The following is a 27,670-nucleotide window of genomic DNA, read 5'->3' as shown; positions in this document are numbered from 1 at the left end:
ATATATATATCTATTTATATATATTTATGTATTTCTTTGAAATCGTATGCTTAGTTTAGTTATCTTAAATTTTAGTTAGATTCATTAATTCTGTGTTTTTTCTTTTTTCAATTTTTTGTTTTTATTTTTTAGACAAAATCCCTTGTTTCATTTGACGCTTGTTAAACTTTTGTGTGAGTGTGTGTATTCTGTGTGTGGTTTTTTACTCAAATATTTATTGAATGTTAAATGCTGAAACAAAACAAAAAAAACCTAAGAACATAACCTAAGAAAATTTAATCGCATCTAACCTCAAATTCCCTGTGTTGTTTGTGTTTGATGCTCTGTACATAGCTGCGGTAGTTGTTGTTGTGGCTAGCGGTGAGTAAATTGAGACCCACCATTTCCATTTCCTCATCATAAACACCACCACTGCCACCACCACCACGTCCACCACGTCATACATAGACCACATGTGGCTTACCAGCCGAATTTTGACCATTATTGGCATTCGCACTCGACTGTACCTGCTGCTTGAGTTTGCCCAAAGTTTGCGTGTCAGGATATTCATAGTGATCGAAACGCTCATACAAATGCTCGGGCTCATCATCGACGGCAGCCTCCTTGACGGGCAATTCCCAGGGCTTGAGAGCACGATACTCATTCGCTATAGTCTGATGGGCAGCCAAATAACGCTCCAATTCCAGCTTATCCAGATGCGGCAGCGTTGTCTGTTGATACTCATGACCCACACCGCCTCCTCCTCCTCCCCCATTGTGATGATGATGCAAATGCTGTTGCGATTGCAATGGCATGGTCGCCTGATGGTAATGATGATGGGTAGCCTGCAGGGTTTGAGCATGATGATGAGGATACACAACCAGGCCACCATTTGATCCACCTCCAAGAGTCATGCTCATGCCATTGCCACCCAATGGCTGATGCCCCTGGAGAATGCGATCATGGACATTGATAATACTCTTGCTGGTCCGTAGTGGGCCACGCTCGTGCAGCAACTTGCGACGACGCTTCACGAAACGCAAATAATACAAGACACTCACGCCGATCATCACCACCAGGAGGAAAGTAATGACGGCACAAACCACAGTCACTATATGAGCCGGACAGGTGATTTCTCCCTCGGTCATGGTCAGCAACTGACGCCGTATACGTTTCGTATCCTTCCAAATGTCACAGCCAATCTGCTGACGATCCATACGCAAATATCCCGAATGACGATTCGAGGGTGAGGTTACCAATTCATAGGCACTTGGCTCGGTGGTATGCAGAGCATTGGCTATATGCTGCTCAGCGATATAGGCAGCCAAAGCGGCCACTCCATCATCATTGCCACCAGCCAATGATGCGGTGGTAACATCATCCTCATCATCCATGGACGACGCCGCGGAACCAACAGCTGCATCTTTGGCCAATGCGGCAACTGCCCCACCCGGAGCTCCTTGCTCCATTGTGCCATCAATGCCATCGAAATTGCCAGTGACCAAACGCCAGAGCCAAAGTAAAGAGCAATTGCATTGCAATGGATTATCACCCAAATACAATTTCTGCAATTGATCGACAGGAAACTGAGCCGAATATAAAGTCTGCAGACTATTGCTTTGCATATAGACTTCCAGGATATTGGGATTACCCTGGAATAAACGCATTGGTATATCGCTCAATTGTGGATTGTAGTTCAAATGCAATGTCTGTAAATGGCTGTTGTCCACGAAGGCCCTGCAAGGAAAAAACAAGGGAAAAAAGTTAATTAGATTAGTTGGCACACACAAAACAAGAGAAAAGAGAGAGAGAGAGAGAGCGAGCGAGCGAGAGTAGTGCCCATGTAACATGTCACACAGAGTGTCATTCAACATTAAGCCCGAGTTTGCCACAGTTGCCGCATAGTTTTTAGACTGTGACTGTTCCTTTTAATTATGCACAATGCCATGCATCAGCATTAAACTTAAATGCCAGGCAATGAAATACATGAATACAGTGGCAACCAATTTAACTCCCTGCCCACCCGCTTTCCACCCTTTGCACTACACACATGGACCAACCGTCAGCGACATGGATTTATTTAGCCGGCGTCTATTTCAACTTAATAAAAAATAAAAAAAAAAACTGTGTATAGAAGAAAGAATGAACATTCACACACACTGAGTATTTGCTCCATGTTGGAGCTTCAGAGTTGTCGTAAATCCCTGCCAAGTTAAGTCAACGCGCTAAGTCGCTGACTGCAGCTGCCTTCGAGTAGTGCATTACATTCACTATAACCCAGTCCCAATCCTCTAACCAGACGCCATCAGCATCTCAGATGTTGTTGCATGATATAAGTGCAACGTGGCGTATGAGCAACCTATTCGCCTTTCTCAAATACATGGCAAGTCGACTTCTCTGTCTCTCTGCCTCTCTCTCTCTCTCTCTCTCTCTTTGCTCTGACACAAAAGCGAATTTGTCGCATTTTAAGCGTTTTTCTAGCAACATTTCATTTCATTTCTTGAGTTGCATTTCATGTTAAATGAACGCATTCATTTTGGTCTCTCAGTCGTCTAAGGAGAATCAGAATAATCGCACAGTTTGCCGCCGTCTTGCATTGATTTTGATAAGTGGCAAACGTTTTGTCTGCTCCTCTATCCAATCCCTTCCCTTCGTTATACAATGTAAAGGATACAAAATTGTGCAAACATCTGCATAAGTTTTAAGACCATCTACACATATAAGCACCTCAAATAAGATAGTTTTTATTGCTGCTAAGAATGTGTTTAAGTCAAGTACAACATGTGTTTAAAACAATAAAATTGCTTCTCTAAGCATTAGTCTGAGTCCTATATTTAATAATGTCGATGTCAGCAAATTTTAAATTCTGCATTATTGAAATTTTCTAGTAGTTTTGTAAGTATACAGATTTGTTTAGTTTTACCATACCTTGAAAATTTGCCAATAGTTAAATAACTGAGTGCATTAAAACTGTTCTCTATATTTCAAAAATTCGACAGAATTTTTCTTTAAGGCCTTTTCAATGGTTAAATTATTATATTTTTTACCTTGCAAGGATAAATGCACAAAAATAGGATTTCATTCAAATTTCAAATAAATTTTTAAGTTTAAAGAACTGCTTAAAATATATAACAATTCTCTTTTCTTTCTCGCTTTCTGTTTTGTTGAAAGACGATAATATTACCGGTGAAATAATTTATCAGGTTTAAAAATAAAAAGCCAAAAGCTACTGCTTTCTTTGTATAGAAGGTTAAAAATAAAACCCTTTTCTTAATAATTATACCCTTGCAGAGGGTATTATAAAATTGGTGAGATGTTTGTAACGCACAGAAGGAGACGTTTCCGACCCCATAAAGTATATATATTCTTAATCAGCATGAGAAGCTGAGTTGATATAGCCATGTCCGTCTGTCCGTCCGTCTGTGCGTATGCGTTTTACTCAGCCGTCTTAAGAGCTATCGGTCTGAAATTTTGTTTCGGGGTTTTTTATTACCCGGGAAAAATAAAGTATGAAATTCATAAGGATCGAACCACTATATCATATAGCTCTAGAAGAACTAGAAGAAACATTTTCATAAAAATCGGAGTATGCTATGAAATTTACATATGTGATAATATTGGATATAAAACCCCAGATCCCGAAATTTGAATGTGATCGGATAAATATAACACACACAGACGCAACGCTTCATGAACTGTATGTGTATGCGTGCGTTGCTTTGCTTTGGGAATAAGGGAAGAAGAAGAACAAATTGTAAAATAGAGAGTAAAATTGTTTTGTTTGTATATTGATGAATTGAGTTGCAGAAAACAAATTTTGAACATGTAAAATTATTATTACCAAGGACTGCAAGGGCATAGCCGATGTTAGCTTCTTTGATATTTTTTAAGTTAATTTAACTTACAATTAGTTAATTTTCAGGCAAGTACTCACAAATACTTCTCACTGTAAACACAAACTTGTTGTTTATAAATTAGTCTAGACTAAATGTTCAGAAACTTTTTTAGGAAAGAAACGGAAAACCAAAGGTAATTTCAATTTCCATTCAATTTCATGGCAAGTTTAACACACACGCACACAAACTCACCATTCTCGAAGAAAGTGAAGAAGAACAAACATCAATTGCAGGCACAATTCACAAACAGAAAACTGAAATTTTCTTACCGCCAAACAATTTAGCCAAAAAAATAAATTCAATTATTTGTGCAAATATTATGCAAAATAGTTTGGAGGAAGAGAAATGAAGATGCTCACAGAGCCGACTAACGAATAACAGGGATAAGGACTCTTTAAATGCAACTTTGGCGAACGCCTAAAAGTATGCTAAGGTAACGCACAAACACACACACAAAAGAGCGGGGTGACAAGCACAAACAAACAATGCTAGGCCAGATGGTGGGGAAGTGGGTGATGTTGGTTGCGGGTGCGTGCAGGTGGGAAGTCCTGCCTTTTTGCTGTTTTTCCTGGGCTCAGATTCACAAAACTTCATTTACCATGTTCCATGTTTTTGACTCTGCGGGTTTCCTTTCTTTCTTTCTGCTCATTCTTCTTTTTTCCCAATTTCTTTTTTTTTTTTTTACTTTTTTTCTTTTGTTGCCAACGTCAAACGTGCGGAAACGGAAATGGTTTCCATGAAAGGAAAAGAGAGAGCTAGAGCGAGCGAGGGAGTGAGAGAGGGGGGCGTGGCGCAGTAGCTAAGTTTGGATGCCCAACTCATATGCAAATTGTTTTCGCTGTACGTGTGCGTGTGTGTGTGAATTGGAATTGCTCTGAAATCCGATTGAAATGTTTGCTTGCTGTCCTCCCCCCGCACGAACAACCCACCATCCAACTTACACCAGTCACGATTTTCGAACTTTTCAGAACAGAGTTCAGTCACATCAACATCAATTGGCCAACTGGACACTCAGTCAGCTAGTCAGTCAGTCAAACAGTCTGTGAGTTGGACAGTCAATCAGTCAGTCGTCTGTCAAACAGTTTTCGATATAGTTTTGGAATGTCCTGACATTTTTTCTTCCGTTACTTTCTCTCTTTCTCCTTTTATTTTTCGGCCTTTGTCTCTTGTGAAAAAAAAAAATCCTTCTGCTCTATTCATTTGATTGACATTTTTACTACAATAAAAAAATATACTGCGCTATAAAACCAAAAATCACTAACGTAGGAGACAAAAATTCAAAAATGACACAGCTTAAATACCCTTACCATTTGTTTCCAGTATTCTTATATGTACATACGTGGAATAGTTTTTAGCCAAAAATATATCCCACTGATAGTTTTTTATTCCATTTATCTCACCGTTTCAATCACTATCAACTAAAAGACAAAGCTTAGGGCATTTATGTATTTAGAGAAACAATTGTGATAAACTCGTCCTTATATGAATGTATTAGAATTTCCCTTTGTTGACAAACGATATACTCTTTTGGCTCATGGGTTTTGAAAAACAAAAAGGCACCAAATTCCAATGAATTATTGTGTCTGACCAGAGAGAGAGGGAGAGAGAGAGATAGTCAATTGGCCATTTTGAACGCTTGGGCGCGAGTTCATTGAGCTGATGACTGTTGACTGGACTGACAAGTTGGCTAACAACAAATTATCAAAATGATATGCCACTGAAGGGGCGCTTTTATCTCCACCGCTTCTCCTTCGACCGCAGTTGCTCATTCTCAATTGTTAATGACATTTTAAACGTTTTTAAATTACGCATATACGCCCACACATTTCCACATTTCTTTTTTTTTTGGGGCGTGACAAAAAGAAGGGAAAAAAATGACATGCAAAATAACAAGGATACAAAAAAGCGTATGAGAAGAAAAAAAAAAAGAAAACATTGAGGGAGCACCTGGACAGTTTTTCATTTGATTTGACTTTGCATTTATAAATTATGCATAAACCATAAAGCAAAAACAACAACAAATCAGCAAACAAATTCTTCTTTTTAAATTATATTTAAAGTTTTTGTCGAAAAAAAATGTTGTCCACCATTAATTTTAAATTCATTTCACTTTAAGAAGGACTCTTTATAATAATGATGGCAATTTGCGTCTACTGCCAGCTGACAGCTCATTTTATTCCTTTTTTTCCTCATTCTCGTTGTCTTTGTTGGTTATCTAATTATGTCAAAACATGCATAGAAAATTATGAAGAGCTACTTATTATTGTATGACATATAAATCCACTCTTTTGTTGCTGTTGTTGCTGACATTTGTTATATTTCCCACACGTTGGAGAGTCCTTAAAAATAGTCGACCCGTTCCGCCCACCGAGCTCCCGACCTCTCTTCAATATATATTATATGCCTAAAGCCTATGATTACACCTTTCAACAAAATTGCCATAATCTAACCAGGTTCAATCATTAAAAATTGATTGCATTAGGAATTGACTTTAATTTTAAAGGACCTTTTAACCTGAGAGACATGCTATTTAGATTAATAGTTTGCTATATTTGTGACGTTGTCTTGTATTTTTTCTTACATTAAATCTGCCTAGGAATTTTCCAGTAAAACAAATCAATTTTAAATCCAGCTTTTATTTAATACCAACGATTTAAAACATCTTATATATATGTAGATAGCAAGATATAGTAACATACATGAAAAGTGTACTAATATTTTCCCAAATAAATATGAAATACATGTGGTTTAGTTCCATTTTGTTCGGAGAGTTATAAAACTTATCTTGAAAATCAATTTCGATTTGAAAGATTGTGCGTAAGTTTACAGTTTTAACTTTAAAGTGTTATAATTTTGTTTTTTAAAATTTGGAATTTGGTTTCAAGTTAGATTGATAATAAGCTAAGGAGAATACAGGGATGAAATGGGATAAATTTACCCCTTAAAGTTTCCAGTAGTAAAAGTAGTCGAAATTGAATGAATCTTGGTTTATACTTTAAACTTTACTTTATGTACCTTTATCGTCTATGATTTTAAACGTTATGAATATTCTTTTATTTACCAACTATTTTCTTATGAAAGAACTCTATCATGAAATATGTAAAAAATGTACAAAATATGTCAAGAAAGTTCATGCTTCTTAAAAATAAACATCAGACATTCTATTCTAAGTATATATTAAAGTGGTGAATGAATTGAAAATGAATATCAAGATAGAACCTCTTGTTGTATTACTACCTTTGGTAAGATAAAAAGTGCACATACCAAAAGGAAATCTATCAACTAGCCACATAAAGCTCATTAAAGTTCAAAATCAAACATATTCACAGAAAAATCAATGGAAAGTGAAGTTTAAAATGTAGGTCGGGCAGTGTAACTGCCTGCCACATGCAGTTATGGTCTGCCTGTCATTTTTTTTTAATACAAATGCGAGTTATATGTTTTCTGTGAAATTAACTTAATGAGCCAACAATCAGCGTCAGTTAAGAGTGACAAAATGCAAATAGGGTTAAAGCTTGAAATAATTTATAATAATTTTCTGTTTGCTTTAACTTAAATGATAAAGAGAGTAGAGAGAGAGAGAGAGAGACAAAGAGAGAGCTATAAGAACGAAAGTAAAGAAAAACATCTAACAATGCAAAATGAAAGCAGGAAGAAATTACGGAAACAGGAAAACATAAACATGCACCCTCTCGTGTTGCCCTTAGCCCACCACCCACTTACTGAGCTGAGACCAGCCATATTTTTCCATAAATTATGAGCTGGAAAATATTTCAAGGCAGTGGCTGTCCTGGCAGTCGGTCCTCCATGCCAGTGCTCCTTCTGAGTAGCAATTATGCGTATTTGCAGAAAACGAAGGAGACAAATGAGCGAGGTAGGAGTGTTAGGTGCCAGGAGGGAAGTAACTTAGTCTCACCATTTATGCATATGCATGTCTTACTCTTGCCTTTGCTCCTGGGTTTGGGTTTTTTGGTTTTAATTTAAATAAACGTAAACTTTGACTTAAATGAGACGACTTCGTTGCCACAGGTGTAAATGCAAATTGCTGCCAACTCGTTTACTTAATTAGCGTTCAAATGCATATTGTTTAAATGTTAAATAAAATCGATGTTATTTTAGTTTTAACTTCATACTTAAGCCATTTAGGCAAGGAATTACACACACACACACATACATAAAGTTGAGATTCCCCAGTGACTATCCTTTCTCCGGTTCATAATTCATTCTTTCAACCCCAAAAAGCTGCCACAAAACAAATGTCATGGATAATACAAAAAAAGCTCTCATATCCTTTTGTGTAACATCTGCCCACATCTCTAGCAAACCAGATTTTCGAGAGTGTTGTGCATAAATTTTAAAACAATTAGTTTCAATTTATGAAATCCGCAATGACACGCCAGGTAAATAAACCGGGCGATGGCGACACAACACCTCGACAAGAAAAAAAGCCAACCTGGAACCCTTTTTTTCACCCTCTCTTCCCGTCTCTCTTTCTGAAATGACTTTTTGCTATTAAGTCATAGCTGGAGCTATGCTCACAACCTTCAGTCTGTTGTAAAAATGTTCACTTAATATTCCCTTTGATATGCTAAAGGGAGCGACACTTTGAAGGGGCGAGAGCACAGTTTGGCATGAATGGGGGATATTTGGCAGAATGGGGACGTGATGTTGCCTAATGAATTTTGGCGAGAATTCATGTTGATTGTTTAGGTGTAAGGTTTTCATAATGAGGAACAACAACAAGATACACATATGCGTGTGTTTGTGTGTGTGTGTGGCAAAATGTATCCGCATCCATAAAGTTTTGCTATCAACGTGTTGCCATCGCTGTGCTGTGTCTGTGTTTGTGTCGTCTCCCCGATTTCAGTTTTCCATTAACGCATTTGCATAAATATTTACATGTGTCGTGTGTCCCTTTCACGCTTTAACTTTAACTTTATGGCAACGAACTTTAAAAAATATTGTGGGGTATCAGGTGGAAACTCTGATGGGCCTTTTTTTTTTGTTATATGCAATAATTTTCCGAGTTTGTTTAAAGAAAAATATTTTGTGGCTGTCTTACAGCATCGAACCCTTTTAAGTATGCTATATATTTTTTCTTCAGCAAAGCTAAGCCCCGAGTAATTTAGTTTGCAAATCAGCCTTCGACATTTAAACAAACGCAGACAGAGAGACACACACACATGTGTATGTGAATTTCAACAATGTGAAGGACAAACTTTTGCCCAAGACTAACTGACGAGAGACAGAAGGCAAACAAAAGCCAAACAAAAACCAAAAGCAATTACAAAGATCTACATAAAGACGGAGAAAGAGAGAGAGAGAAGGGAAAAGACCAAAACGAGGGTAGTTAGCAAGAACAAAAAAGGACAGACCAACACAGAAGATGAAGCGAAATATAGAGAAGGAGAGACTTCAAGAGGAGAGAAGTAAAGAAAATCAAACGAAATTACAAAATTAAACTGATTTAATGGCATTGAGAGCTGAAACGCTTGTCATGTATGTACTAAGTCATGTTAATGTTGTTGTAAAGCACCATGCTAAAAGGGGCGTGGCAGATGACAGAAAGCGGCGGCGGGGGCGAGGGCTATGACTGCTGTTATTGCTGGTGGTTGATTGACAGTCGAAGACCCGGAGACTGAGAGCGAAACGGTAGAATGATTTGATATGAAAATTGCCTGGAATTATTGAATTAACATATGCTTGAATTGAGCTCAAGCATTGAGGAATTCCTCTCCTTTACATAAATGTGTATGTGTGTGTGTGTGTGGGTGCGAGTATGCCTGTGTGCTTGAGCTTGAATTTGTGTGTGTTTTGTGGTGGCATCTTATTACCAAAAGCGTATTAGGCATGATTGATTGCATTGAAGTAATAATGATTTGTTGCCAAGTTCTGCATTTGAGGGTAGTTCGATTCAATTTCAATTGTCTGTCGGTCTCTGTGTGTGAGTGTGTATGGTAAGACAGGCGTGGCAGTCACGTCTAAGTGTGTGAAAGTGAATTGCCTAAATAGCTTTTACCCTCTGAGCATCCCCCCTAACAGCGTAATTGATTGGCAAGCTTAGCCAATTGCAATAAAATTCCAAAATATTCCTAAGCAGAAAGCATTTCAAAAGCCTGGCTAGAGAGGTTAGAGGTTAGAGCTTCCTTTAAAGCTAGCCACAAAACTACTTAAATGGCCCTCAAGCCAAGTCAAGGATAAGTAAGCAAAGTAAAACTTGTTTCGTTCGTTTTTTGTTTTTTAAGTTTCTGCCATTTTGCCCTTGTTTATGGTTAACTATTTTCACAACCCTTAAGCGATTTTCAGTTTCACTGACCCACATTCTCCAAAAAAAAAAAATAAGAGAAAAATGTTTACAACAATTTCCCAACGTCTGCTGAGTCTACACAGAGCGTCGCCGTTCTCGACGTCTTTATGGTCTTTGATTTTTGTTGTTTTTTTTACTCTTGCTTCCGCCCACTTACCTTGAATCGATGCGCTGCAAATAGTCCAAGCGGCTCAAATGCAATTCGCGTAAATGAAACAAGTTCAAAAATGCCACAGCGGGCAAATGGGCAAACCGATTGCCGCCCAAGTTCAAATATGTGAGATTTGAAAGTTTTGCCAACTGCTGTGTCGGAACCATCTGCAATAAAACGAGAGAGAAAAAAGAAAATAAATATCAGGTACTTTTATTTTGCCATGGCAAGCACAAAGTGTTCTGTAAAAGTTCTTGAGGCTTTTAAATATTTTAAAAGCTAATGCCACTCAGCTTAAAATCAAAATGTTTTTTTTTTTTGTGGCTGCTTATACGGTTTTTTATTCAATACCATGTCTAGGAGTATAATAAATATATATACGGTATATGGACTCTGAATCTCTTTTAGTTGCTATAGATTTGAGATGTTAAACAAGTATATCAAAGTTGAACAATCAAAATTTTTGTTTACCTGCTTTTGATTCAGCAATAGGGGTGCCTGGGAAAAATTTGTATATGGCTAAAATCATGTACAAAATTTCTTGACAATAATAATTGAACTACTTTCTACACCATTTCATTATTCATTAATCGCTATTTTTCTTGAGAGTTTAAGCTATGCAGCATTTAAAGGGAGTTTAACAGAGTAAAACTTGTCGTCTTGGTTTTTGGGAACTAAAAAATTATGACTAATTTTCTTTTTTTCCCTCTTCATTTGCTTTTCTTTATGTTTATCTTTGATATTCTCTTACTTAGATATTCTCTTTATTATCTTTATAACTCCAATGGTATCCCAAACCATAAATAGTTTATCATAAAATAGATCGATTAAGTTATTGAATCAGGGAAAATTAGAGTAAGGTTTATCTTTACATAAATTGCACAACTTATACAAATATTAAGCAAAAATAAAATAAATAAAAGCATCTACTTTGACAATACATTTATATTGGTCAATACGGGCTTAAGGGTGTCCAAGTGGAAATAATTATGAGAAGTGAAAATAACATAAATAAATAAATAAAATGTGCTAAGCATTTTAACAGCATTTTAAAACAAATTCAATTAAAAACTTGCAGAAAATGCATGTTTTAATTTAAACTTTATGTTTCAATTCAATTAAACATTTAAAGAAATTTTAAGTTCTCTCTCTCCTTGACGCCTGAACTAATGCTTCGAGTATTGGTAAAAGTCTGCGCTACGTTTTTTTTTATTGTTGACTGCAACGGAAACGGAAATGTACGTCATGTACAAGCGTATTGGAGCGACTAGAGGGATTGCTTTTGAGTACATACATACATATGTATGTATACAAGTATTTTGGCAATAAAATCAATCTAACAACAAATTTGTTTTGGCCATGGTGAAGGGCAAGAGGTTCTTTTTTCATTTTCTTTCGTTTTTCGGTTTGGGTTCCTTCTAAAGGAAGGAACTCCGTTTGGTGGTAATTTGGTTGTTGGCTCCTTCACCTTGCCAGCTCAATAGCCTGGCGTGTCGGAAGCTACGTGCCAGGCATCCGGACACGAACCCAGACCGCGATAACGTAATGAACTTCACAGTAGCAAAAAAAAGGAACGAAGAAAGAAAAAAAAAGTGGGGAAAGAGAGGGCGAAAAGCGAAAAAAGCACTCATTAGGCCAGCATTACGCATTCGCCATGTGGGCCAAGCATTGAAATTGTTTAAACTAATGGCAATTTTTTTTACTCTAACCCTTTTTTTTTGCTGTTGTTGTTCTCCCTACTTATTTGCACTGCACTTAAAGGGCAAAGCGCGTGCTGAACTAATTAAAAAGGAAAGGAGAAGATGAGAGAGAGAAAGCGAAAAAAATGAATGAAGAAGAAATATGTTCCAAGTGCCATAAAGAAAAGCGAAATTATATTGACTTTGATTTCGCTTTTCCTTTTTCAATTTCCATTTGAAATGGTTGCTAGCCAAGCTACTAATGAGAAGATAGAAGCAGTGTGAGGCAAATGAAAAAAAAGGAATAAATTTAAATTTTTCCTCAACTAAAACTAGCTACTGCATATTTATGAGAGAGAAACGGAGAGCACAACCAGTACACACAGCCAGACAAAAAAAATCACTGTTGAAAACCAAACAAAACAATTTTCCACTCATTTTCAACCTGTGCAATCAGACGCAACAATTTTTCTGCAACAACAAATACATCAAAAAAATAAAATAAAATAATATGCAAAAATACAGAATTTCAACAATATTTTTACAAGCAAATAAATAAATAAATAGAGATATAGTTTTTCCCCTACAGCAGTTACAAATTGTTGATACATTCTCTAGGAATTTTACAGCTTTATCCTTGCTCCCTGCTACCCACTCTCTCCTTTGGATGGTTTTGTTAAATTATGGAAAATGTAAAATTGTGCATAAGTAATTTTTAAAATGTATGCAGAAAAAATTGTTTTATATTTGCTTATGTACTTTTGTACTGGGAATGCTTTTTTTTTTTTGAGCAAGAAAAAATCATGAAATTGAATGTTACATATAAGAGTTGGAATACTATTCAGAGAATACAGTTCGATAGAAATGTTAAATTAAAAGTTTGCTGAGTATTAAACAAGTTTTAATTAATAACTCTGGCATTTACAACTCACTTCTGAAGTATTTCAACAGGCAAGACGACTTGAAAAAAAACAATTGAATGTAAAATTATAAAATAAAAGCAGTTTTTTAATAGAAACATATTAACTTGAGTGAGTATTAGCTTAGTTGAAAAATTTTGGCTAATTTGAGCCTCTTCTGAATCTTTACTGTTTGCAAAGTTATCTACTAATTAATCGTTTCCACTTTTTATTAGAATCTTACTCTTATAGTCCCAACCAATAAAAGAAGATGGTCAATTCCATTTATCGGCTAGTTCCTCCTTTTTATTTCTTTTCGGTAAACAAGTTTTGGTTAGGTTATATAAGAGTAACTGGGCCTGTTTTCTAAATTCTTTTGTTGATTAAAATGTATCAATCGTTTGGTATATGATGATAAAATATAATAGAGATTAAAAGTTAATACTAAACTTTTTAAGTAAAAGATAAGCCTTAATGGAATCATAGTTTCCCCTAACTTTTTATCAATGAGATTTAATTAAGAAAGAAGGACGTAAATTCAAAAGTTATTTTTGGGATTGTCTTAGTTTTTAAAACCAATTTAAAATAAATTCAAACTACTTTGCTTTGAAAATTTTACTTTTTTAAAAGTTAACAAAAATTGGGAGACTTTTAGCCATTAAAGGCATTATGAGTTGCATTCATTGAGTAGAGGAATGACCTTTAAGAATGCACAAAATCCTAGCTCAAAGTGAAATACACAATGTCGATGATGGAGATTTTTATGCGTTTTTATGCATCATGTAATCACACACATAAACTGGGGATACAAAGACAGATAGACAGACAAACAGAGAGAATCTTGGTAAGGTGCATTTGTACTTGTAGTTTCAGCAGCCTGTTTATGCAAACTGATGGATGCAATGCACCTTCTGCTATATAGTCAACAAACACGCACAGGCACACTTATATGCAGATACACACACACACACCCTGACACACACGTGTATATATTTATGGTCGTTAAAATGGGATAAAGGATACACAGGAGGAGAGGCTAAAGTACATGGCCACAGAATGTATGGGAATGAAGGAAGAGGAAGGGTTGGATGGATGACTAAACCAGAGAGGAGACCTGGTCCACCTGGACTACCTCGCGTAGTCAACGGCAACTGACGTTGGAGAGGAATTTATGGCGCTTGGAATCAGTTCGAAACTACTTAAAATACCTTTTGGCATTTTGCAGTTGAAATATGGTCTAGGGAGGGGCACTGTGTGGGATGGAGAGACCTTTGCAGGTACTAGAATTGCATCTATATGTATTTATATTTCTCTATGTATGTCGGTCTATGTGTACATGTCCTTATGGCTAGTCCTCGACTAGAGCTTTAACCTTTTGCAACACGATTTTGGTATTTTGAAATGGCATTCTTTTTCGGATCTAACTCTCTAGCTCTCTCTCTCTCCCTCTCTCTCTGTCTCTTAACTTTACTCTACTCTATTGGACAGATTGTTGTTTTATTATGCGAACTTTGCCATAATGTAGAGCATAGTTTCCTTATGCATTCTGCTAGCATAGTTAGGCAATCGACAAAGAGAGAGAGAGAGAAAGAGGCAAAGTGAATAACGAAATATGCATTATGTCTGGCTCAATGTCTGGCCAAAATGCGATATACTAGCCGAAAACCAAAAAAACAAATATACAAAAACCAAGACTAACGACACTTTAAAATTCAATTTCAAAAAGGGAGCAGAACAAAAATATGTTTAAGTAACTTGAAAGGAAAGAATTTGAACCAAAAATCTTATATTGATAAATATATTTTATTTTGAGAGGGCATTACAAAAATGAGCATACTTTTAGGCGTTTGGTTTAGTTTGGTTTCCTCTATATGTATGTTCAAATTAAACTTTATGTTAACAACAACTAACCTAAACATTATATTAGGGACAGTTTTGAAATTAAAAACCTGTTTTTTGGACCTAAACTTATACCATAAATTTTAGCTATTTTGTAATAAAACACGCATGTCTTTCTCTTTAAAAAAAATCTCATAAAAATGTAACGTCAAATAGAAAAGTATCTTACAATTTTTCTCTCATATTTCTTTTTAATGCTTTGGCAACCTTAAAGTGCTTAATTTTCAAAAGATATTTTGTTTTGTAAGCTGCTTTAAAGTTGCTTCCATAGAAAACAGAGTGAACTAAGGGTGAGTGTTGGGGGTTTTTTGGGGCGATGGAGAATGAAAATCATTTCGCCAAGGGCCTAAGCAAAGAGAGAAAGTACGCAAAAGTACGAGATATCAGGATTGCATGTAGAAGGGACATGGACACGGACATGGAGCAGGAACAGGACCAGCACCAGGACATGTTTGCATGCATAAATAGCAAAAAACAGGACATGCGGCCAGACACAGACGGACATATGGAATGTTGTGCTGTGCGTACATGTGCGTTGTAAGGATCCATAAGTTATGGCAAAGTTTAACCACACATACAAACCAAGTGTGATGTAGGGAAGGAAAAAATCAAGTGATGGTGATTACAGGATTTTGGTTGTTGTTGTTGTTGTTGTTACTTCACTTACCGTTAAATTGTTATCAGCTAAATCCAAATGTTTCAATGATATTAATCCCTCAAAGGCACTCGGATCCAGTTCATTCATCACATTGCCACGCATACTCAAGGCAAGTAACTCTTTCAGTCCCTCGAAACTATCGTTCCGCACGAATTCTACTAAATTATCCGACATATCCAAACTCTTGAGATTATGCAAATGCCAGAGATTACTCGCAGGCACATCCAAGAGACGATTATTACGAAATACTAGAATCTCCAAGGTCAGCAAACCCTTAAAGCAATTATCCTCAAGGCTTACGATATTATTATTGGTCAAATCCAAATCAACTAAAGATGCTAGATCACCAAATGCAGTTGGATGCACTGTCTCAATACGATTATAACTGAGATCCAGAACCATTAAATTCGTCAAGCCCTTGAAGGCATGTTTGTTCAGTGAACTCACAAGATTTCTACTTAAGTTCAGAGTTCTTAGCACTGATTGATATTCAAAATTTTTGGATCCCAATGTTTCAATAATATTCTGCGATAGATCGAGTATCTCCAATTTCATGTAGAAGGGTAGCGAGAATTCTACATTTCTTATTCTATTGAATGTGAGATTAATATATTTGGTTTCCGGATTCAATTGAATGGGCACATCCTCCAAAGCGGCATCCACACACAAGGCTCGACTATTAGCCTCACCCCCAAGACATTGGCACTTTGAGGGACAAAATGCCAAACTTAAACCGGGCAGGAAAAGACCCATTAGCATAAGGGCCATTATTGTATCCCATCTACTCGGTGTTCGACATCTGCTGTGTGATATGGGCCTGTGGTTCGTCTCCATCTTGCTCCAATTCGTTTTATGCTTTTTCGATTTGGCGGTGGCTATTTCGTTCGGCTAGTCTCCAACTAACTTTGGTTATTTCTTATCCCTGATCACCAATTGTAGTTCATCATTTTTGCTTCAAGATCTGTAAGAGAGCGAAAGAATTAAAATGAATATGTATATTAGTCACTTTATTATCTCTTAGCAGTTACTTAAAAAAGGATTCAATTCACTGGCATTCAACATTTTCACACCTTTTTTTGCCTTTGCATTTGGAATTTTTCCTTTTTATATTTTTGCGTTTTCGTTTTTTTTTTTCTTTTCAGGGAAAAGGTTAGATAATTCATAAAAATAAAAAGTTTTATGCCTGCTGCCAGTTTATTTTCAACAGAGTCAACGTCTCATATTCCTACTCTCTTACTCCCACACTCCCCCGCTCTCCCTCTCTCTCGCTCTTTCGCGTTTGTGCCAAGATTTATGCGCATAAGTTTGCCTAGCTAATATTTCATAAAAAGTAAGATGAACAAAAAAAGAGAAGTAACCAAAAGAAGGTTTTAGTAAAGTTTAGATAAAACCACTACTGAATACTCTTTAGAGGTTTTGGTTTGTCTTTGACATTGGCAATACAATGTTTGTCTAATTTGGCTAAGAATTAGACTATGTAAAATGTAGAAATTACTTAATATCAAAAAGAGTTTTTTGAAGCGATTATGATTGTGACTTTGTACAAAAAACAACCAAGAAAATACTTTGAAATGGAACTTAGTAACTTAAATGACTAAAAAAAATCAAAAAGAATACTATTAAGTTGAATAATTACTTTTAAAAAGTTCGATTAGATTGCAAAGACTCATAATTACTTAAAATTCAAACTCAGACTTGTGAAATATTGTAGAAAATGAACTGTCTCACAACTCCCGAAAATAACAATAAACACCTTAATTACTATATCTCATTAAAGTATTAAAAATAAAACTACTTCTACTAGGCAAATTATTTCAACTAGTTGCTATTACAGTTATCCTATTTAGACAATGACAATTAATACATTCTTATACAGAAACTTTATATTAAAGACTAACGTTTTATACAAATTAAACTTAATCAAATAATTCCATTTGACCAGAACAAACTGTTTCACAAATTCAATATACCACAAAAGTTCTAAAGAGTTAAGATGCAGACACAACCAAAATGTAGAACCGATTTAATGGTAGAAAGCAAAAACGCAAAGGAGAGAGTTAGAACTAAAGTCGGTTCAGCTCAGCTGAGCTCTGTTCAGTTCAGTTCGGTTCGGTTCAGTTCAGGTCTGAGTAGTAGTGGAAAGAAAAAAAAGTGCTGACAACTTTGCATGGGAAAGTTGCTGACTTACCAGACAGAAAGGTAAAGGTGGTGGTGGTGGGTCTGAGATGAAGGCAGCCTCCAAAAAGGGAGGAGGCGTGGCGGTGTCTACACTGCTGCATTTTATGGTTTAGCAAAAAGTTTTGCATAATGCAGTCTCCAAGTCTAACTATTATGACCATGGCCATGATGATGAGCTACCGACATAGGCTGAGCAGAAATGAATGGCTATTACATTTCTGCATATTCATGAAGAAAGGCGGAAAACGAAATGGAAATGGTAATGAGAAGCAGTATTTAGCCATTCCTTTCCTCCCTCTCTACATGCATACATATTCTGTATTTATCAATTATATATATGCCTTATGGCAAACACTTAATTAAGTAATTAATAAATTACATGCAAAAGCCTTTTGTCGGTCACATTCAATTCTATTTGCTGGCCCCATTCTACTCTATACTTCTGTCTGTCTATCTGTCTGCTTGTATGATTTGCATACAAAAGCACAAACAATGCCTCTGAGCCTCCCCAACCTCGGTAACCATTTAACCGCTCGACCTCATTCTTCACCTCTTTGCTCTCTTATGTGGCCCCCTGCTACCATTTATACACTAACAATTTGAACAATGGTCTTAACTAGCTGTAAAACAAATAATAAAAAGCAAAACGCAAACTTTTGAGGTTTCATAATGTCAACAAAAAAGTTGAAACACACCCATCTCCCCTCCCCACACACCACTCTCCACTTCACTCCGCTCCTTTGGACTCCCGCACAGCTCTGTAGGCAGTCAGAAGAGAAGCTTTCATTCAGTTCTTGTGCCTCATATTTTACGCTTCAATAAAATTGTTGGCCAACCCAGTTCCACCCACTCATTCGCTTCACCTCTTCATTGTGAAAAATTCACTCCCGTGTGAATTATTAAGTTTCACTGAGAGTGTGTTTGTGTGTGTGTGCCTGTTTGTTTGTGTTTGTTTGCAAAAAAAATAAAAGCACACAAAGTTTTTAATAAACTTTCGCACACCAAGCGAACTCAACTTTCGCCCTCGCAAAATGTTTGTCGGCCTTTAAGTGGGTTGCGGGTTGCTAAAAGAGGGCGGGGCAAATATGATTTCATTGTGGCAAATATTTTGATAGGTAGAAAGTGGTGCTTGGGGGGAGTGAGTGCGTTTAACCACCGCCAGCCAAACCCCTTCTTCTCCTTCTCCACACTCCTTCTGCATATTTCTATAGGTTCCGGCTTGTCAAAGGCCAAAAGTTGTTGCGATTTTTAATGGCTGAGAGGGCAAAAAGGAGGCTGGCTAAAAGGAAATGCATTTTAATTAGCGGCTAAAAGCATATATGGCTCACAACACTCCAGCAAGGGGGTAGGCACTTTTCTCTGGGCACTTTTCTCTTCAGTGTTTTCTTTTTGATACAACATTTTTAGCAACTTTTTGGACATTTCGTCAAATTAAGGTTTTACTGAGCTTCTGTTTTTAGTTTTAAGTCGGCTAGAGTTCAATCATCTGCAGAAATTTATTCCTTAAAGGTTTTGGGTAAATTGATTTTTGAAGATGTTGTTTTTTAAAGATTTTAACTGTTTTTATTGCATTTATTGTTAAATATGATTTTTATATTCTCCCTATACTCATGAAATGCTCTCTAATTATTCCCTTTATTTATTTATTTACAAACTTTGAAAGTTTTTGACCCACATAATGAAAGTTAAAAGGGAATATTGATAGCTTTCTCTTTAGTTTTTTATGCTGACTATGGTAACTTTTTGAACCTTTTCCCGTTGAGCCTTATATAACAGCCTTCATATATAAGAATATATTCAAATACGAGCTAAAGGTTAATGTTATCATATATAATAAAATATCAAGATTAGACAACTAAATTGAAACAATTGAACAAAGAATTGAACATTTTTCTTTGTAAAAACTCCCAAAAATCTTAACTTCACTTTGCTCTAACTTAACCAAATTTTGATCATCTCATACCTTTTTGAACACTTAAGGGAGTTCAAAATATATTTTAAAATATAAATTAGTAAATTCTTTAAGGTTAAAAGTTTACACAATTTTAGATGGTTACATCATCAAAGTTGACAAAAATGGAGTTTATAATTGTTATCTCGGATTATTAAATGGCATTACAACAATTGCAAATAAATAATTAAATTGATTTTTATGAAATTGATGAAAAAATGGCTAGGTATGAATTCAAAAAATTAACGGTTAACTACTACTTCTTTATACAAATCTTTGAGCCTATTTCCTAAGAATTTTTTCAACTTTGAAATGCCATTTAGTTCTTCCCTTTGAGTCTAGCTATCTCTGCCTGTTGTTCTATAGAAAATCATCTGTAAAGAAACTGCTACACTCCTGAATCTTAAAATTTAAGTATCAAAAAATTGTTTCTCTAAAAAAATCCAATCAACTAAAGTTGCATATGGCTTCAGTTTGCACATACACACACACACAGAGACACATGCTGGCTTCATTATGCTTATCGTAGAGTTCTTTCATCTTCATTTCGTGTGTACTTGAAATGACATGCCTCTCCTCCTTAGCTCCTCCTCCTATACATTTTATGCGACTCATTCAGTTTTTATAAGCTTCATTTAATTATATTGACATTGTTAGACTTTCTCATTTATTTTTTAGGCTCCTGTTCCTGCTTTACCTACAGTTTCAAACAGGAAAAACAAAATCAAGTTCACCTGTCTCCCACACAACATGTACACACACACACGCTCGCTTACCTGTCCTTTGAGTCTTTTCTGCCACTTAAATGCCATAAAAATTGAGAATAATAGCAAACAAAGAAATTCTCCTGATAGAAAAACGCGTCTTTTGCTGCGAAGTTGCTGCCACCTCCGCGGTCCCCTCACCCACGCATAAAGTTTGCACATAAATTTAAAAGACGCAAAAACAACAAGGAAAATAACGTTGGCATTCGACTTTAAGGCCACAAAATGGCACAAAACGAGGGAGGTCAGGGTTCATGGTTCATGGCAAAAAGAGGAAGCAAGTCAACAATCAAAGGTGAAAAAAGTTTGCCAACTATGCGGCAACCTAGAGAAAGAGAGAAAGCGAAAGAATGAGCAGAAAGTCAATATTAATATTCACTTAGATATGGGGGAGATATTGACTAGGGAATGACAAGTGAGGCTAGGTGGAGGGGGAGTGATGTGCCCCACAGACTGACAATGGCCAGGCAAATGCCAAGCAAATTGAAAATGCGACAACAACAAGAACAACAAAGAAATGAAACCAAAACGTGAGACGCGCCAATTCTTTTTTTTCTGTTCTTTGGCACCTCAACGTGCCCGAGTGCGTTTATTTTTATCACGATTAGCATTTTCTGAGTTCAGTTCAGCGTTTTGCTTCACCACCAGCTCCTCATTCCACTCCTCCTCCTCCTGATGATGATGAGGGCGATGATGATGATGCTACTGCTGCTGCTGCTTCTGCTGCTTCTGCTGGTTATTGTATAGGCAAACAGTGCGAAAATGGAGAAGTTGCCTTTGAAGTGCAACAGCCACGCAGCAGCAGCAGGCAACAAGACAACACAAAATTTCTTTCTTTCTTTTTGGCTTGTCTCTGATTTCCAGTCACGAGTTGCCCCAGCATCAACGTCAAAGATGAATTGTTGTTGGCAGCTCCTTTTCCTTCTGCTCCTGCTCCCACTTTGCCATTCTATATAATTGAGTGTCGTCGTCTCTTGCCCAAAACAAAAAATGCCTTCACACGCATAATTAATGCAATTCTCTCTTGTCTTTTTCATAGTTAAATGCAAAATTTGTGTTAGAATTTTCATTTTCATTTCTGGTCTGGTCAACAGTTTTTATTTAATTTTCATTTTCGGCCAGGGTCTCGTTTTCTCACTGTCTGTCTCTTAATAAAGCAAACAGGAGCCAAACTGACTGCCACAGAGACGGGGCATCATGCCGCCATGCGGCAAACTGCAAAACCAAAATGCAATAAAATAAACACAAAAAACGTGAGAGAGGTATTTAAAATATATATACCAGACTTGTATGTATAGATAATACAGAGACAGGCGCAGAGACAGAGAGGCACAGTCTTTCGCCAAAATGGACCGGAACGGAAATAATGCGACAATTGCATTAAGTGCACAACGAATGCCAGCTAAAGAGGTGGTTCGGGGGGCTTAAGGGGGGTTTTTTCAGTTGGAGATATATATTTTATCTTTCTTTATGCAGTTTCGTAATTTTGCGGTTTTTTTTCCAAAGCTTTTTCGCACATTTTTTTTACTCTCTCTCTCACTCCGTTAGAGCTGCTGCTGCCGTACACTAAATGTTTCAAATGGCGTAGATGCTTAACTCGGGTTTTTATTATGCCTAGGTTTATGACAGAAAGAAAAAAAATAGAGAGAGAAGGAGAAACAGATGGAAGGATTATGGTCTGGACTTAAGATAAGGATAATGCTTGAAGAAACAGTAGGTAGGATTTAAGGCTTTAAACTCTTTAGCACACAACAAACGGTAATGGAAATGGAAACAAAAAGAAGTCCTGCATCATAAAGAAAGATCTACAAATAAGAGAGTAACAAGAGTCTCATATAACACTGTGAAGAATAAAGAATAGTTACCTACTAATGGAAGAAATCAGATACTCTTTACAAAATAAAACATGAAGTAAAAGAATAATAAACAGAAACTACAATAAGTGCTCACAATGAGAAATTCCTAAAGAATTTCTTCAAAATGATTTACAAGAAGAAAACTAGGCTAAAACTAGGGGAAACGCAAAGCCCATAAACTTGTTAAAGGAAGTAAATTATGAAATCTAAAACTTCAATTTGCCTTAAAATAAACGTTAAAAAAAATTAATATACCCAACATTTTTTTACTGTTCTTTATAGGCTTATTTTATGGCCCATTATCTACATCTTTTTTTTTTTTTGCTCCCTGCAATTAGCAAATGCTCTAAACTGCCGGATAATTTCTACCCCTGACTCATTTATTTTTTTTGCTTTTCCATACGTCACGTTTGCTTTATTGATTTTTCCATTGCCACAGCCACGAAAAAGCCAACAAAAAATGTTAAAAAAGAAAAAAAAAACGGCTATATAGAAGAGTACAACGCACTTTGGCTGCTGGTTCACAAAAAAATTAAGAACCAGGAAGAAAAATTGAGTACTCTAGGCAAAATTTGGGTGACCTAGAGATACCCTACAAATATATTAAAAACCATAGGAAAAGAGGTCAAAGCCTTGACCAAAATTAAAGTGCTTATAAGCTGAACAAAGTTTTCATACCAAATTTATTATATCCAACTCTAAAGTTATACCAAATAAAATGGTTCACATAAACACATATAAAGCTAGAGCGTTTGGGTAGCTATTGCTAAAGAAGAATATATAAATTTTAGGGGTCATTAATCTACCCTTTTATGATATAGCCAAAGGGTATGCAAAGTAGGAGGCCACACAAAAAAGAAGCAAGAGTCGAAGAGCTGAAGGCAAACAAACTTTAGGCCACTGGCACAATAATTTGGCACGCAAACCTTTTTTTCAAACACAAACACACACACACACCAACACACACAAAATAAAGTGAAATACATTAAAAAAAGGAGCTGGGAATCAAAAAAAAGTCGAAAAAAAACGAGTGACCAAACCCGGCAATGGGACACAATGGCGTCTCCCAAAAAACACGAGAACCCCAGCCAGCCAGGAGGGACCGAGAGCGAGAAAGAGTAATGGGTATGACGTGGTGGATTCATTTGGGGCAGGTCCTACTGGGCTCTCGACTAGTGTGTTCCTACTATTTGCTGTTAGGATAAACATATAACAATTAGAGTTTCCTCTTTAGTTTGTTTTTTTCTGTGTTTTTGTGGATTGCCCTCTAGAGACTTGAGGAGAGAAAAGGCTAGCGGGAGAGAGAGAGAGAGAGAGAGAAAGATATGTATAGTCGTATGTGCCAGTTAAATATTTAAGTAGATTTCATTTTTAATTCACTTTAAGTGTATGTATGTGTGTGTGTGAGTGTGTGTTTTACTCACAGGACTATGCAAATGAGCTCCTGAAAATTTGGGTCAAAGTTTGCGGTGAAGGCGTCTGTCTGGGGAAACAAAGTGAAAAGGGCGAACAATTTATGACCAGCCCACTCCCATACAAAAAAACACACACACTCACACACAAACTCAAAGTGTGCTTTAAGATTGAACTAAATATAATTTTAAATACATATCTAAATGGCATAGTTGTTGCCCAACTCTAAACGACCAAAGGGTTAAAACAACGAAAATGTTTACTAGGCGCAAAAATGTTGTATAAAAAACAACAATAAAAAATTGTTGTTCATAGTCAACAAACATAAATTTCAATTTAACAAATGAACAAACAAAATGAAAAATATTCCAAGAATTTAACCTGAAACACATAAATTTTACACCAGTCTCCCCCCAAAAAACAAAATACAAAAAAACAAATGCTCATTAATATGCCAGACGCATATAGAGCAACAGCCAAAGAGAATGAGAGGAAGGGAGAGAGAAACAGCACAAAAAAAAAAAGGAAACTGAATTTAAAATTTATTAATTGGCAGCTAAATAAGTCGACGGCATTAACACGTTAATAATTTTATTATCATGAATGGCGAGTCTAGGGAGGGAAAAATTCAGCGACAGCTGTTGCGTTTTCCGACCCAGAGAGGGGAAAGAAAGAGAAGAATGAAAGAAAAATACAAAAAACAACAAAAGAAAATTTCTAAATTCCATTTGTATCATAAAATGTGGAAATCATGAAAAATGAACCCAGAAAAACTGTTGCCAAATACAATCAGATTTTAAATTTAAAGCATTTGCTCATAATTTAAGAAAAGTCATAAACTTTATGGAAAACTATTTCATTTAAGTTTATCCATTAATTATATTAATAAGCAAGGAACTTGGCTTTTGACTTCAATGATACAATTTTTAGATACCCTTTTGAAATATTATTAGTGAAAAGAGAATCCAAAGAATAGTTCAAACGGAATCACGTTAGTTTTTTTCAACACATAACTCAGAGTTTTCTTAAGAAAATGTATTCCAAATAATTTAAGATGTAAGAATGCCTTAAATAGATTGTTGCCAAAAGCAAAATGGTTTTATCAAGAGCTTAAGCGAGGTGTACAAAAAGGGTCCAAGATGTCATTTACCTTTTTATTATATTCTATTAGGTGCTAAGCCCTAAGGCTAAATCCTTTGGTGGAATCTATATAATAGAATGTTTTAGAACTGACAACTATAATATCATATTGAAGAGACTTGATTCGGATAAGCTTATGTATCTTCATTATACTTAGCCTCAACTCTTCATAGACAGCTGACACTGTCTACTGCAAAAGCAAAAGTTACCAGAAACAAAAAGAAGAAATCAAATACTAAGTTATATTTTGCCTAGTTTCCGCTTTCATTTTGACTGCCATTGTTCATTTCCAGCTGTTGAACACAATTTAATTTAAGTGTTTTCGCTTTTAAAGCAAAGTATGCCACGCCTCCCAATATAGTACACCCGGCTGCCAACTACCGGGCCACTTCCTAGCCATCCATTCGCCCTGCCATCCAACCCCCTGTCTCTGCCAACCACCCACACATACATATATTTAGCCAATACGCCCCGAGAAAATTCATTGCCTTTTAATTGCAGTTGGCAGCTGGAAACGAGGCGAATTTTTCGGCTACTCAACTCGGACTCGAACTCGACTCGATACGACTCTTTTTCTCTCTCTGTGTTTGTCTCCCCCAATAAATTCAATTGTTAATTGAATGCAGGCTACCCGATTTGAGGGCAAAGAAAAATCAATGAAGAAAAAGCGAGAGGGGAGTCCAATGAAAAAGTTGGCATGGTCCCCAACAAAAACCTGTTGATCTGTTTGGTTGAGTGATTTATGGGTTCCACTAGCGTGAGTGTGTATGGTGGGAGAGCAAATCAATATGAATCTTAAATAAAATGCTTTAAATCAATAAATTAATAGCCCGAGCACGAACAGAAGCATCAACCTTTTATAAAAATAACTTGACAGAGTAAACCAAAATCAATGAAAACCAATGAAGTCCCTGGGCCTATAGAAGTCAAGGTAAGGGAGTTTAAGTATTGAAGTCATGGGTGGAGGAAATGGAAAAATTTTTAAACCATTTAATAATATGGAAAAGCCTGCAAGGCCCTTATCAAAAAGTCTGTTCATATGATCTGGTAATAAAACAGAAAACAAATGATCTATAGGGGCAACCTTCTTTTAAAAAGTTGCTAAGTGAAGAAATTATTATTTACGAAAATGTCATAATAAAGTCCAAAAAGGATGAAAGAAGAAGCCCAGATATTTTGTTTCTGATATGGGATTATTATAATAAACAGCTTGAATGTTCAGGGTTTTCTATTTTAAGACCTTAAAATAATCTCGCAATGCTGCGACCACCTGCCATTTAGCTACTTCATGTAATACTTTTGCAGGATAATAGTTACCTTATGAAATACTTTTGCAATACTTGCGGCGAAGTTTCTTTCGTTAAAGAACTAACCAAGTTGATCTTCCTAGACGGATAATATTGAATCTTTAAGACCCATGAAAATAAAATAAAAGTTCTTGAAGGCCCCTTTTAAGTTGCCTATGCCGCCTATGGCTGAGTGTCTTTTATGGTCGCCTTTTGAGGGAAAAAAACACACGTTTTCCTATGGTTTGCTTTGGTGTATGTTCTCTTTGCCACATACTTTACATTTTTTCTCTCTCCTTTTTTCCTTTGCTCCTTTTTTATACGCAAATTGAATTATATTTACGCATAAAATTTATTTATTCATGATTTGTGAGTGTGTGTGTGAGTGGGTGTGTGTCCTGCGCATGGAAAAATCAGCACGTAAAAGTAATTTAAATTCATTTACTCAGAGAGTTGGCAAGGGCAGTGAAAATAAAATATTTTCAAGTCCTGGGGCATAGGTTTGACTGAGAGACAGAGAGAGATTAGGCAAATATTTTCGTACTTTCTAAGAGATAATCGGTTTACAGTTGCTAACTTTTTAAGTTTTAGCGTTGCCACCTGACATTGAAACTCCCTATTTTCTGTATGTGACTTTGATGTGCTTTTAATTAATTTTACATCGTATGCAAGTTTACTCTTTGTGGTGCTTCTTTTGTGGCTTAGATTTTCCCGTTTCCATTTTCTGCAATTCACTTTTTCTCCTACCTTTTCTTCTTTTTTTTTTGTTATTGGCGGAAATGAAAGAGCTCGCTGTGTCCTCTTTTCGTTTGGTTTTTTCTTCCTTTTTAAGCTTGTGCAAATGGATTTTGCGCTGAGCGCATTTCCGTGTTGCATTAAAATGCTATCATTTTTGCTTGGCCAGGAAATTTGATGGCAACTTCTGCTCTGGGCCCTTTAAATTGGCCCAAAACTTCAACAGGTTGAGCAAAGTAGACTAAGAGCTACAGAGATGCGATGGATGGTTGCATAGATGGTAGCTACAAATTGGTTTTATGTGTGATTTCCGTGTTTTAAATTGGGACTTACCTTTTTCTCTCTTTTACTCTATCTCCCAGTATGTGTTTGCGTGTGTGTGTGTGGGTGTGTGTATGAGTAAAGTGTCCTCTTTTTTTATTTTTTGGTTTTGGTCTGGCAGGCAATTATGTCATAGTCGTCGTCTGTAAAGAAACAAAAAAACGAATATATAGGTCAGTAGTGTAAAATGGAAAAGCAACAGGGTAGAAAAAATTGGGGTTATGCAGGAAATAAAAAGGAAGAAGCAAAAACGTATACGAAATAGCAGGATTAATTCAATTTCAATTCCTTTATTGCATTTTTTGTTTTCAAAAGCAACAGTTTTTAGGGACAAAATATGTAAAAACCTTACATTTGTTGTAACTTTCTTTTTTGTGAAATTCATTAGAATCTCATAAAATGAAATGTGGTTAGCTATTCCTTTTGAAGCTTTTGTTTTATCTACCTGTGGTCATCTAAAAGGTTTTACTAAATTTTTTGTTTTTCTCTTTGATATCTTTACAAGCTTAAGGTTTCATTATTTTTAGTCTAATTCAATTCAGCATCGCCAATTTTCCT

General features: G+C 36.1%; 1 protein-coding gene across 1 annotated transcript; it reads right to left on the bottom strand.

Annotated features, from left to right (window-relative positions):
- Positions 1-27,153, bottom strand: LOC6641064 (leucine-rich repeat-containing G-protein coupled receptor 5). Its single transcript, XM_002063899.4, has 4 exons — positions 27,125-27,153; positions 15,478-16,429; positions 10,340-10,500; positions 1-1,716 (listed from the first exon to the last, which is right to left on the bottom strand). The coding sequence occupies exons 2-4, from the start codon at positions 16,300-16,302 to the stop codon at positions 438-440; spliced, it is 2,265 nt and encodes a 754-aa protein (XP_002063935.2). The 5' UTR covers positions 16,303-16,429; positions 27,125-27,153; the 3' UTR covers positions 1-437.
- Positions 27,154-27,670: the final 517 nt, after the last annotated feature.

Source organism: Drosophila willistoni (genome assembly GCF_018902025.1).
Source record: "Drosophila willistoni isolate 14030-0811.24 chromosome 2L unlocalized genomic scaffold, UCI_dwil_1.1 Seg168, whole genome shotgun sequence".
Classification (NCBI taxonomy): domain Eukaryota; kingdom Metazoa; phylum Arthropoda; class Insecta; order Diptera; family Drosophilidae; genus Drosophila; species Drosophila willistoni.
The sequence above is the reverse complement of the archived record's forward strand: the minus strand, read 5'-3'. Positions and strand labels throughout refer to the sequence as shown.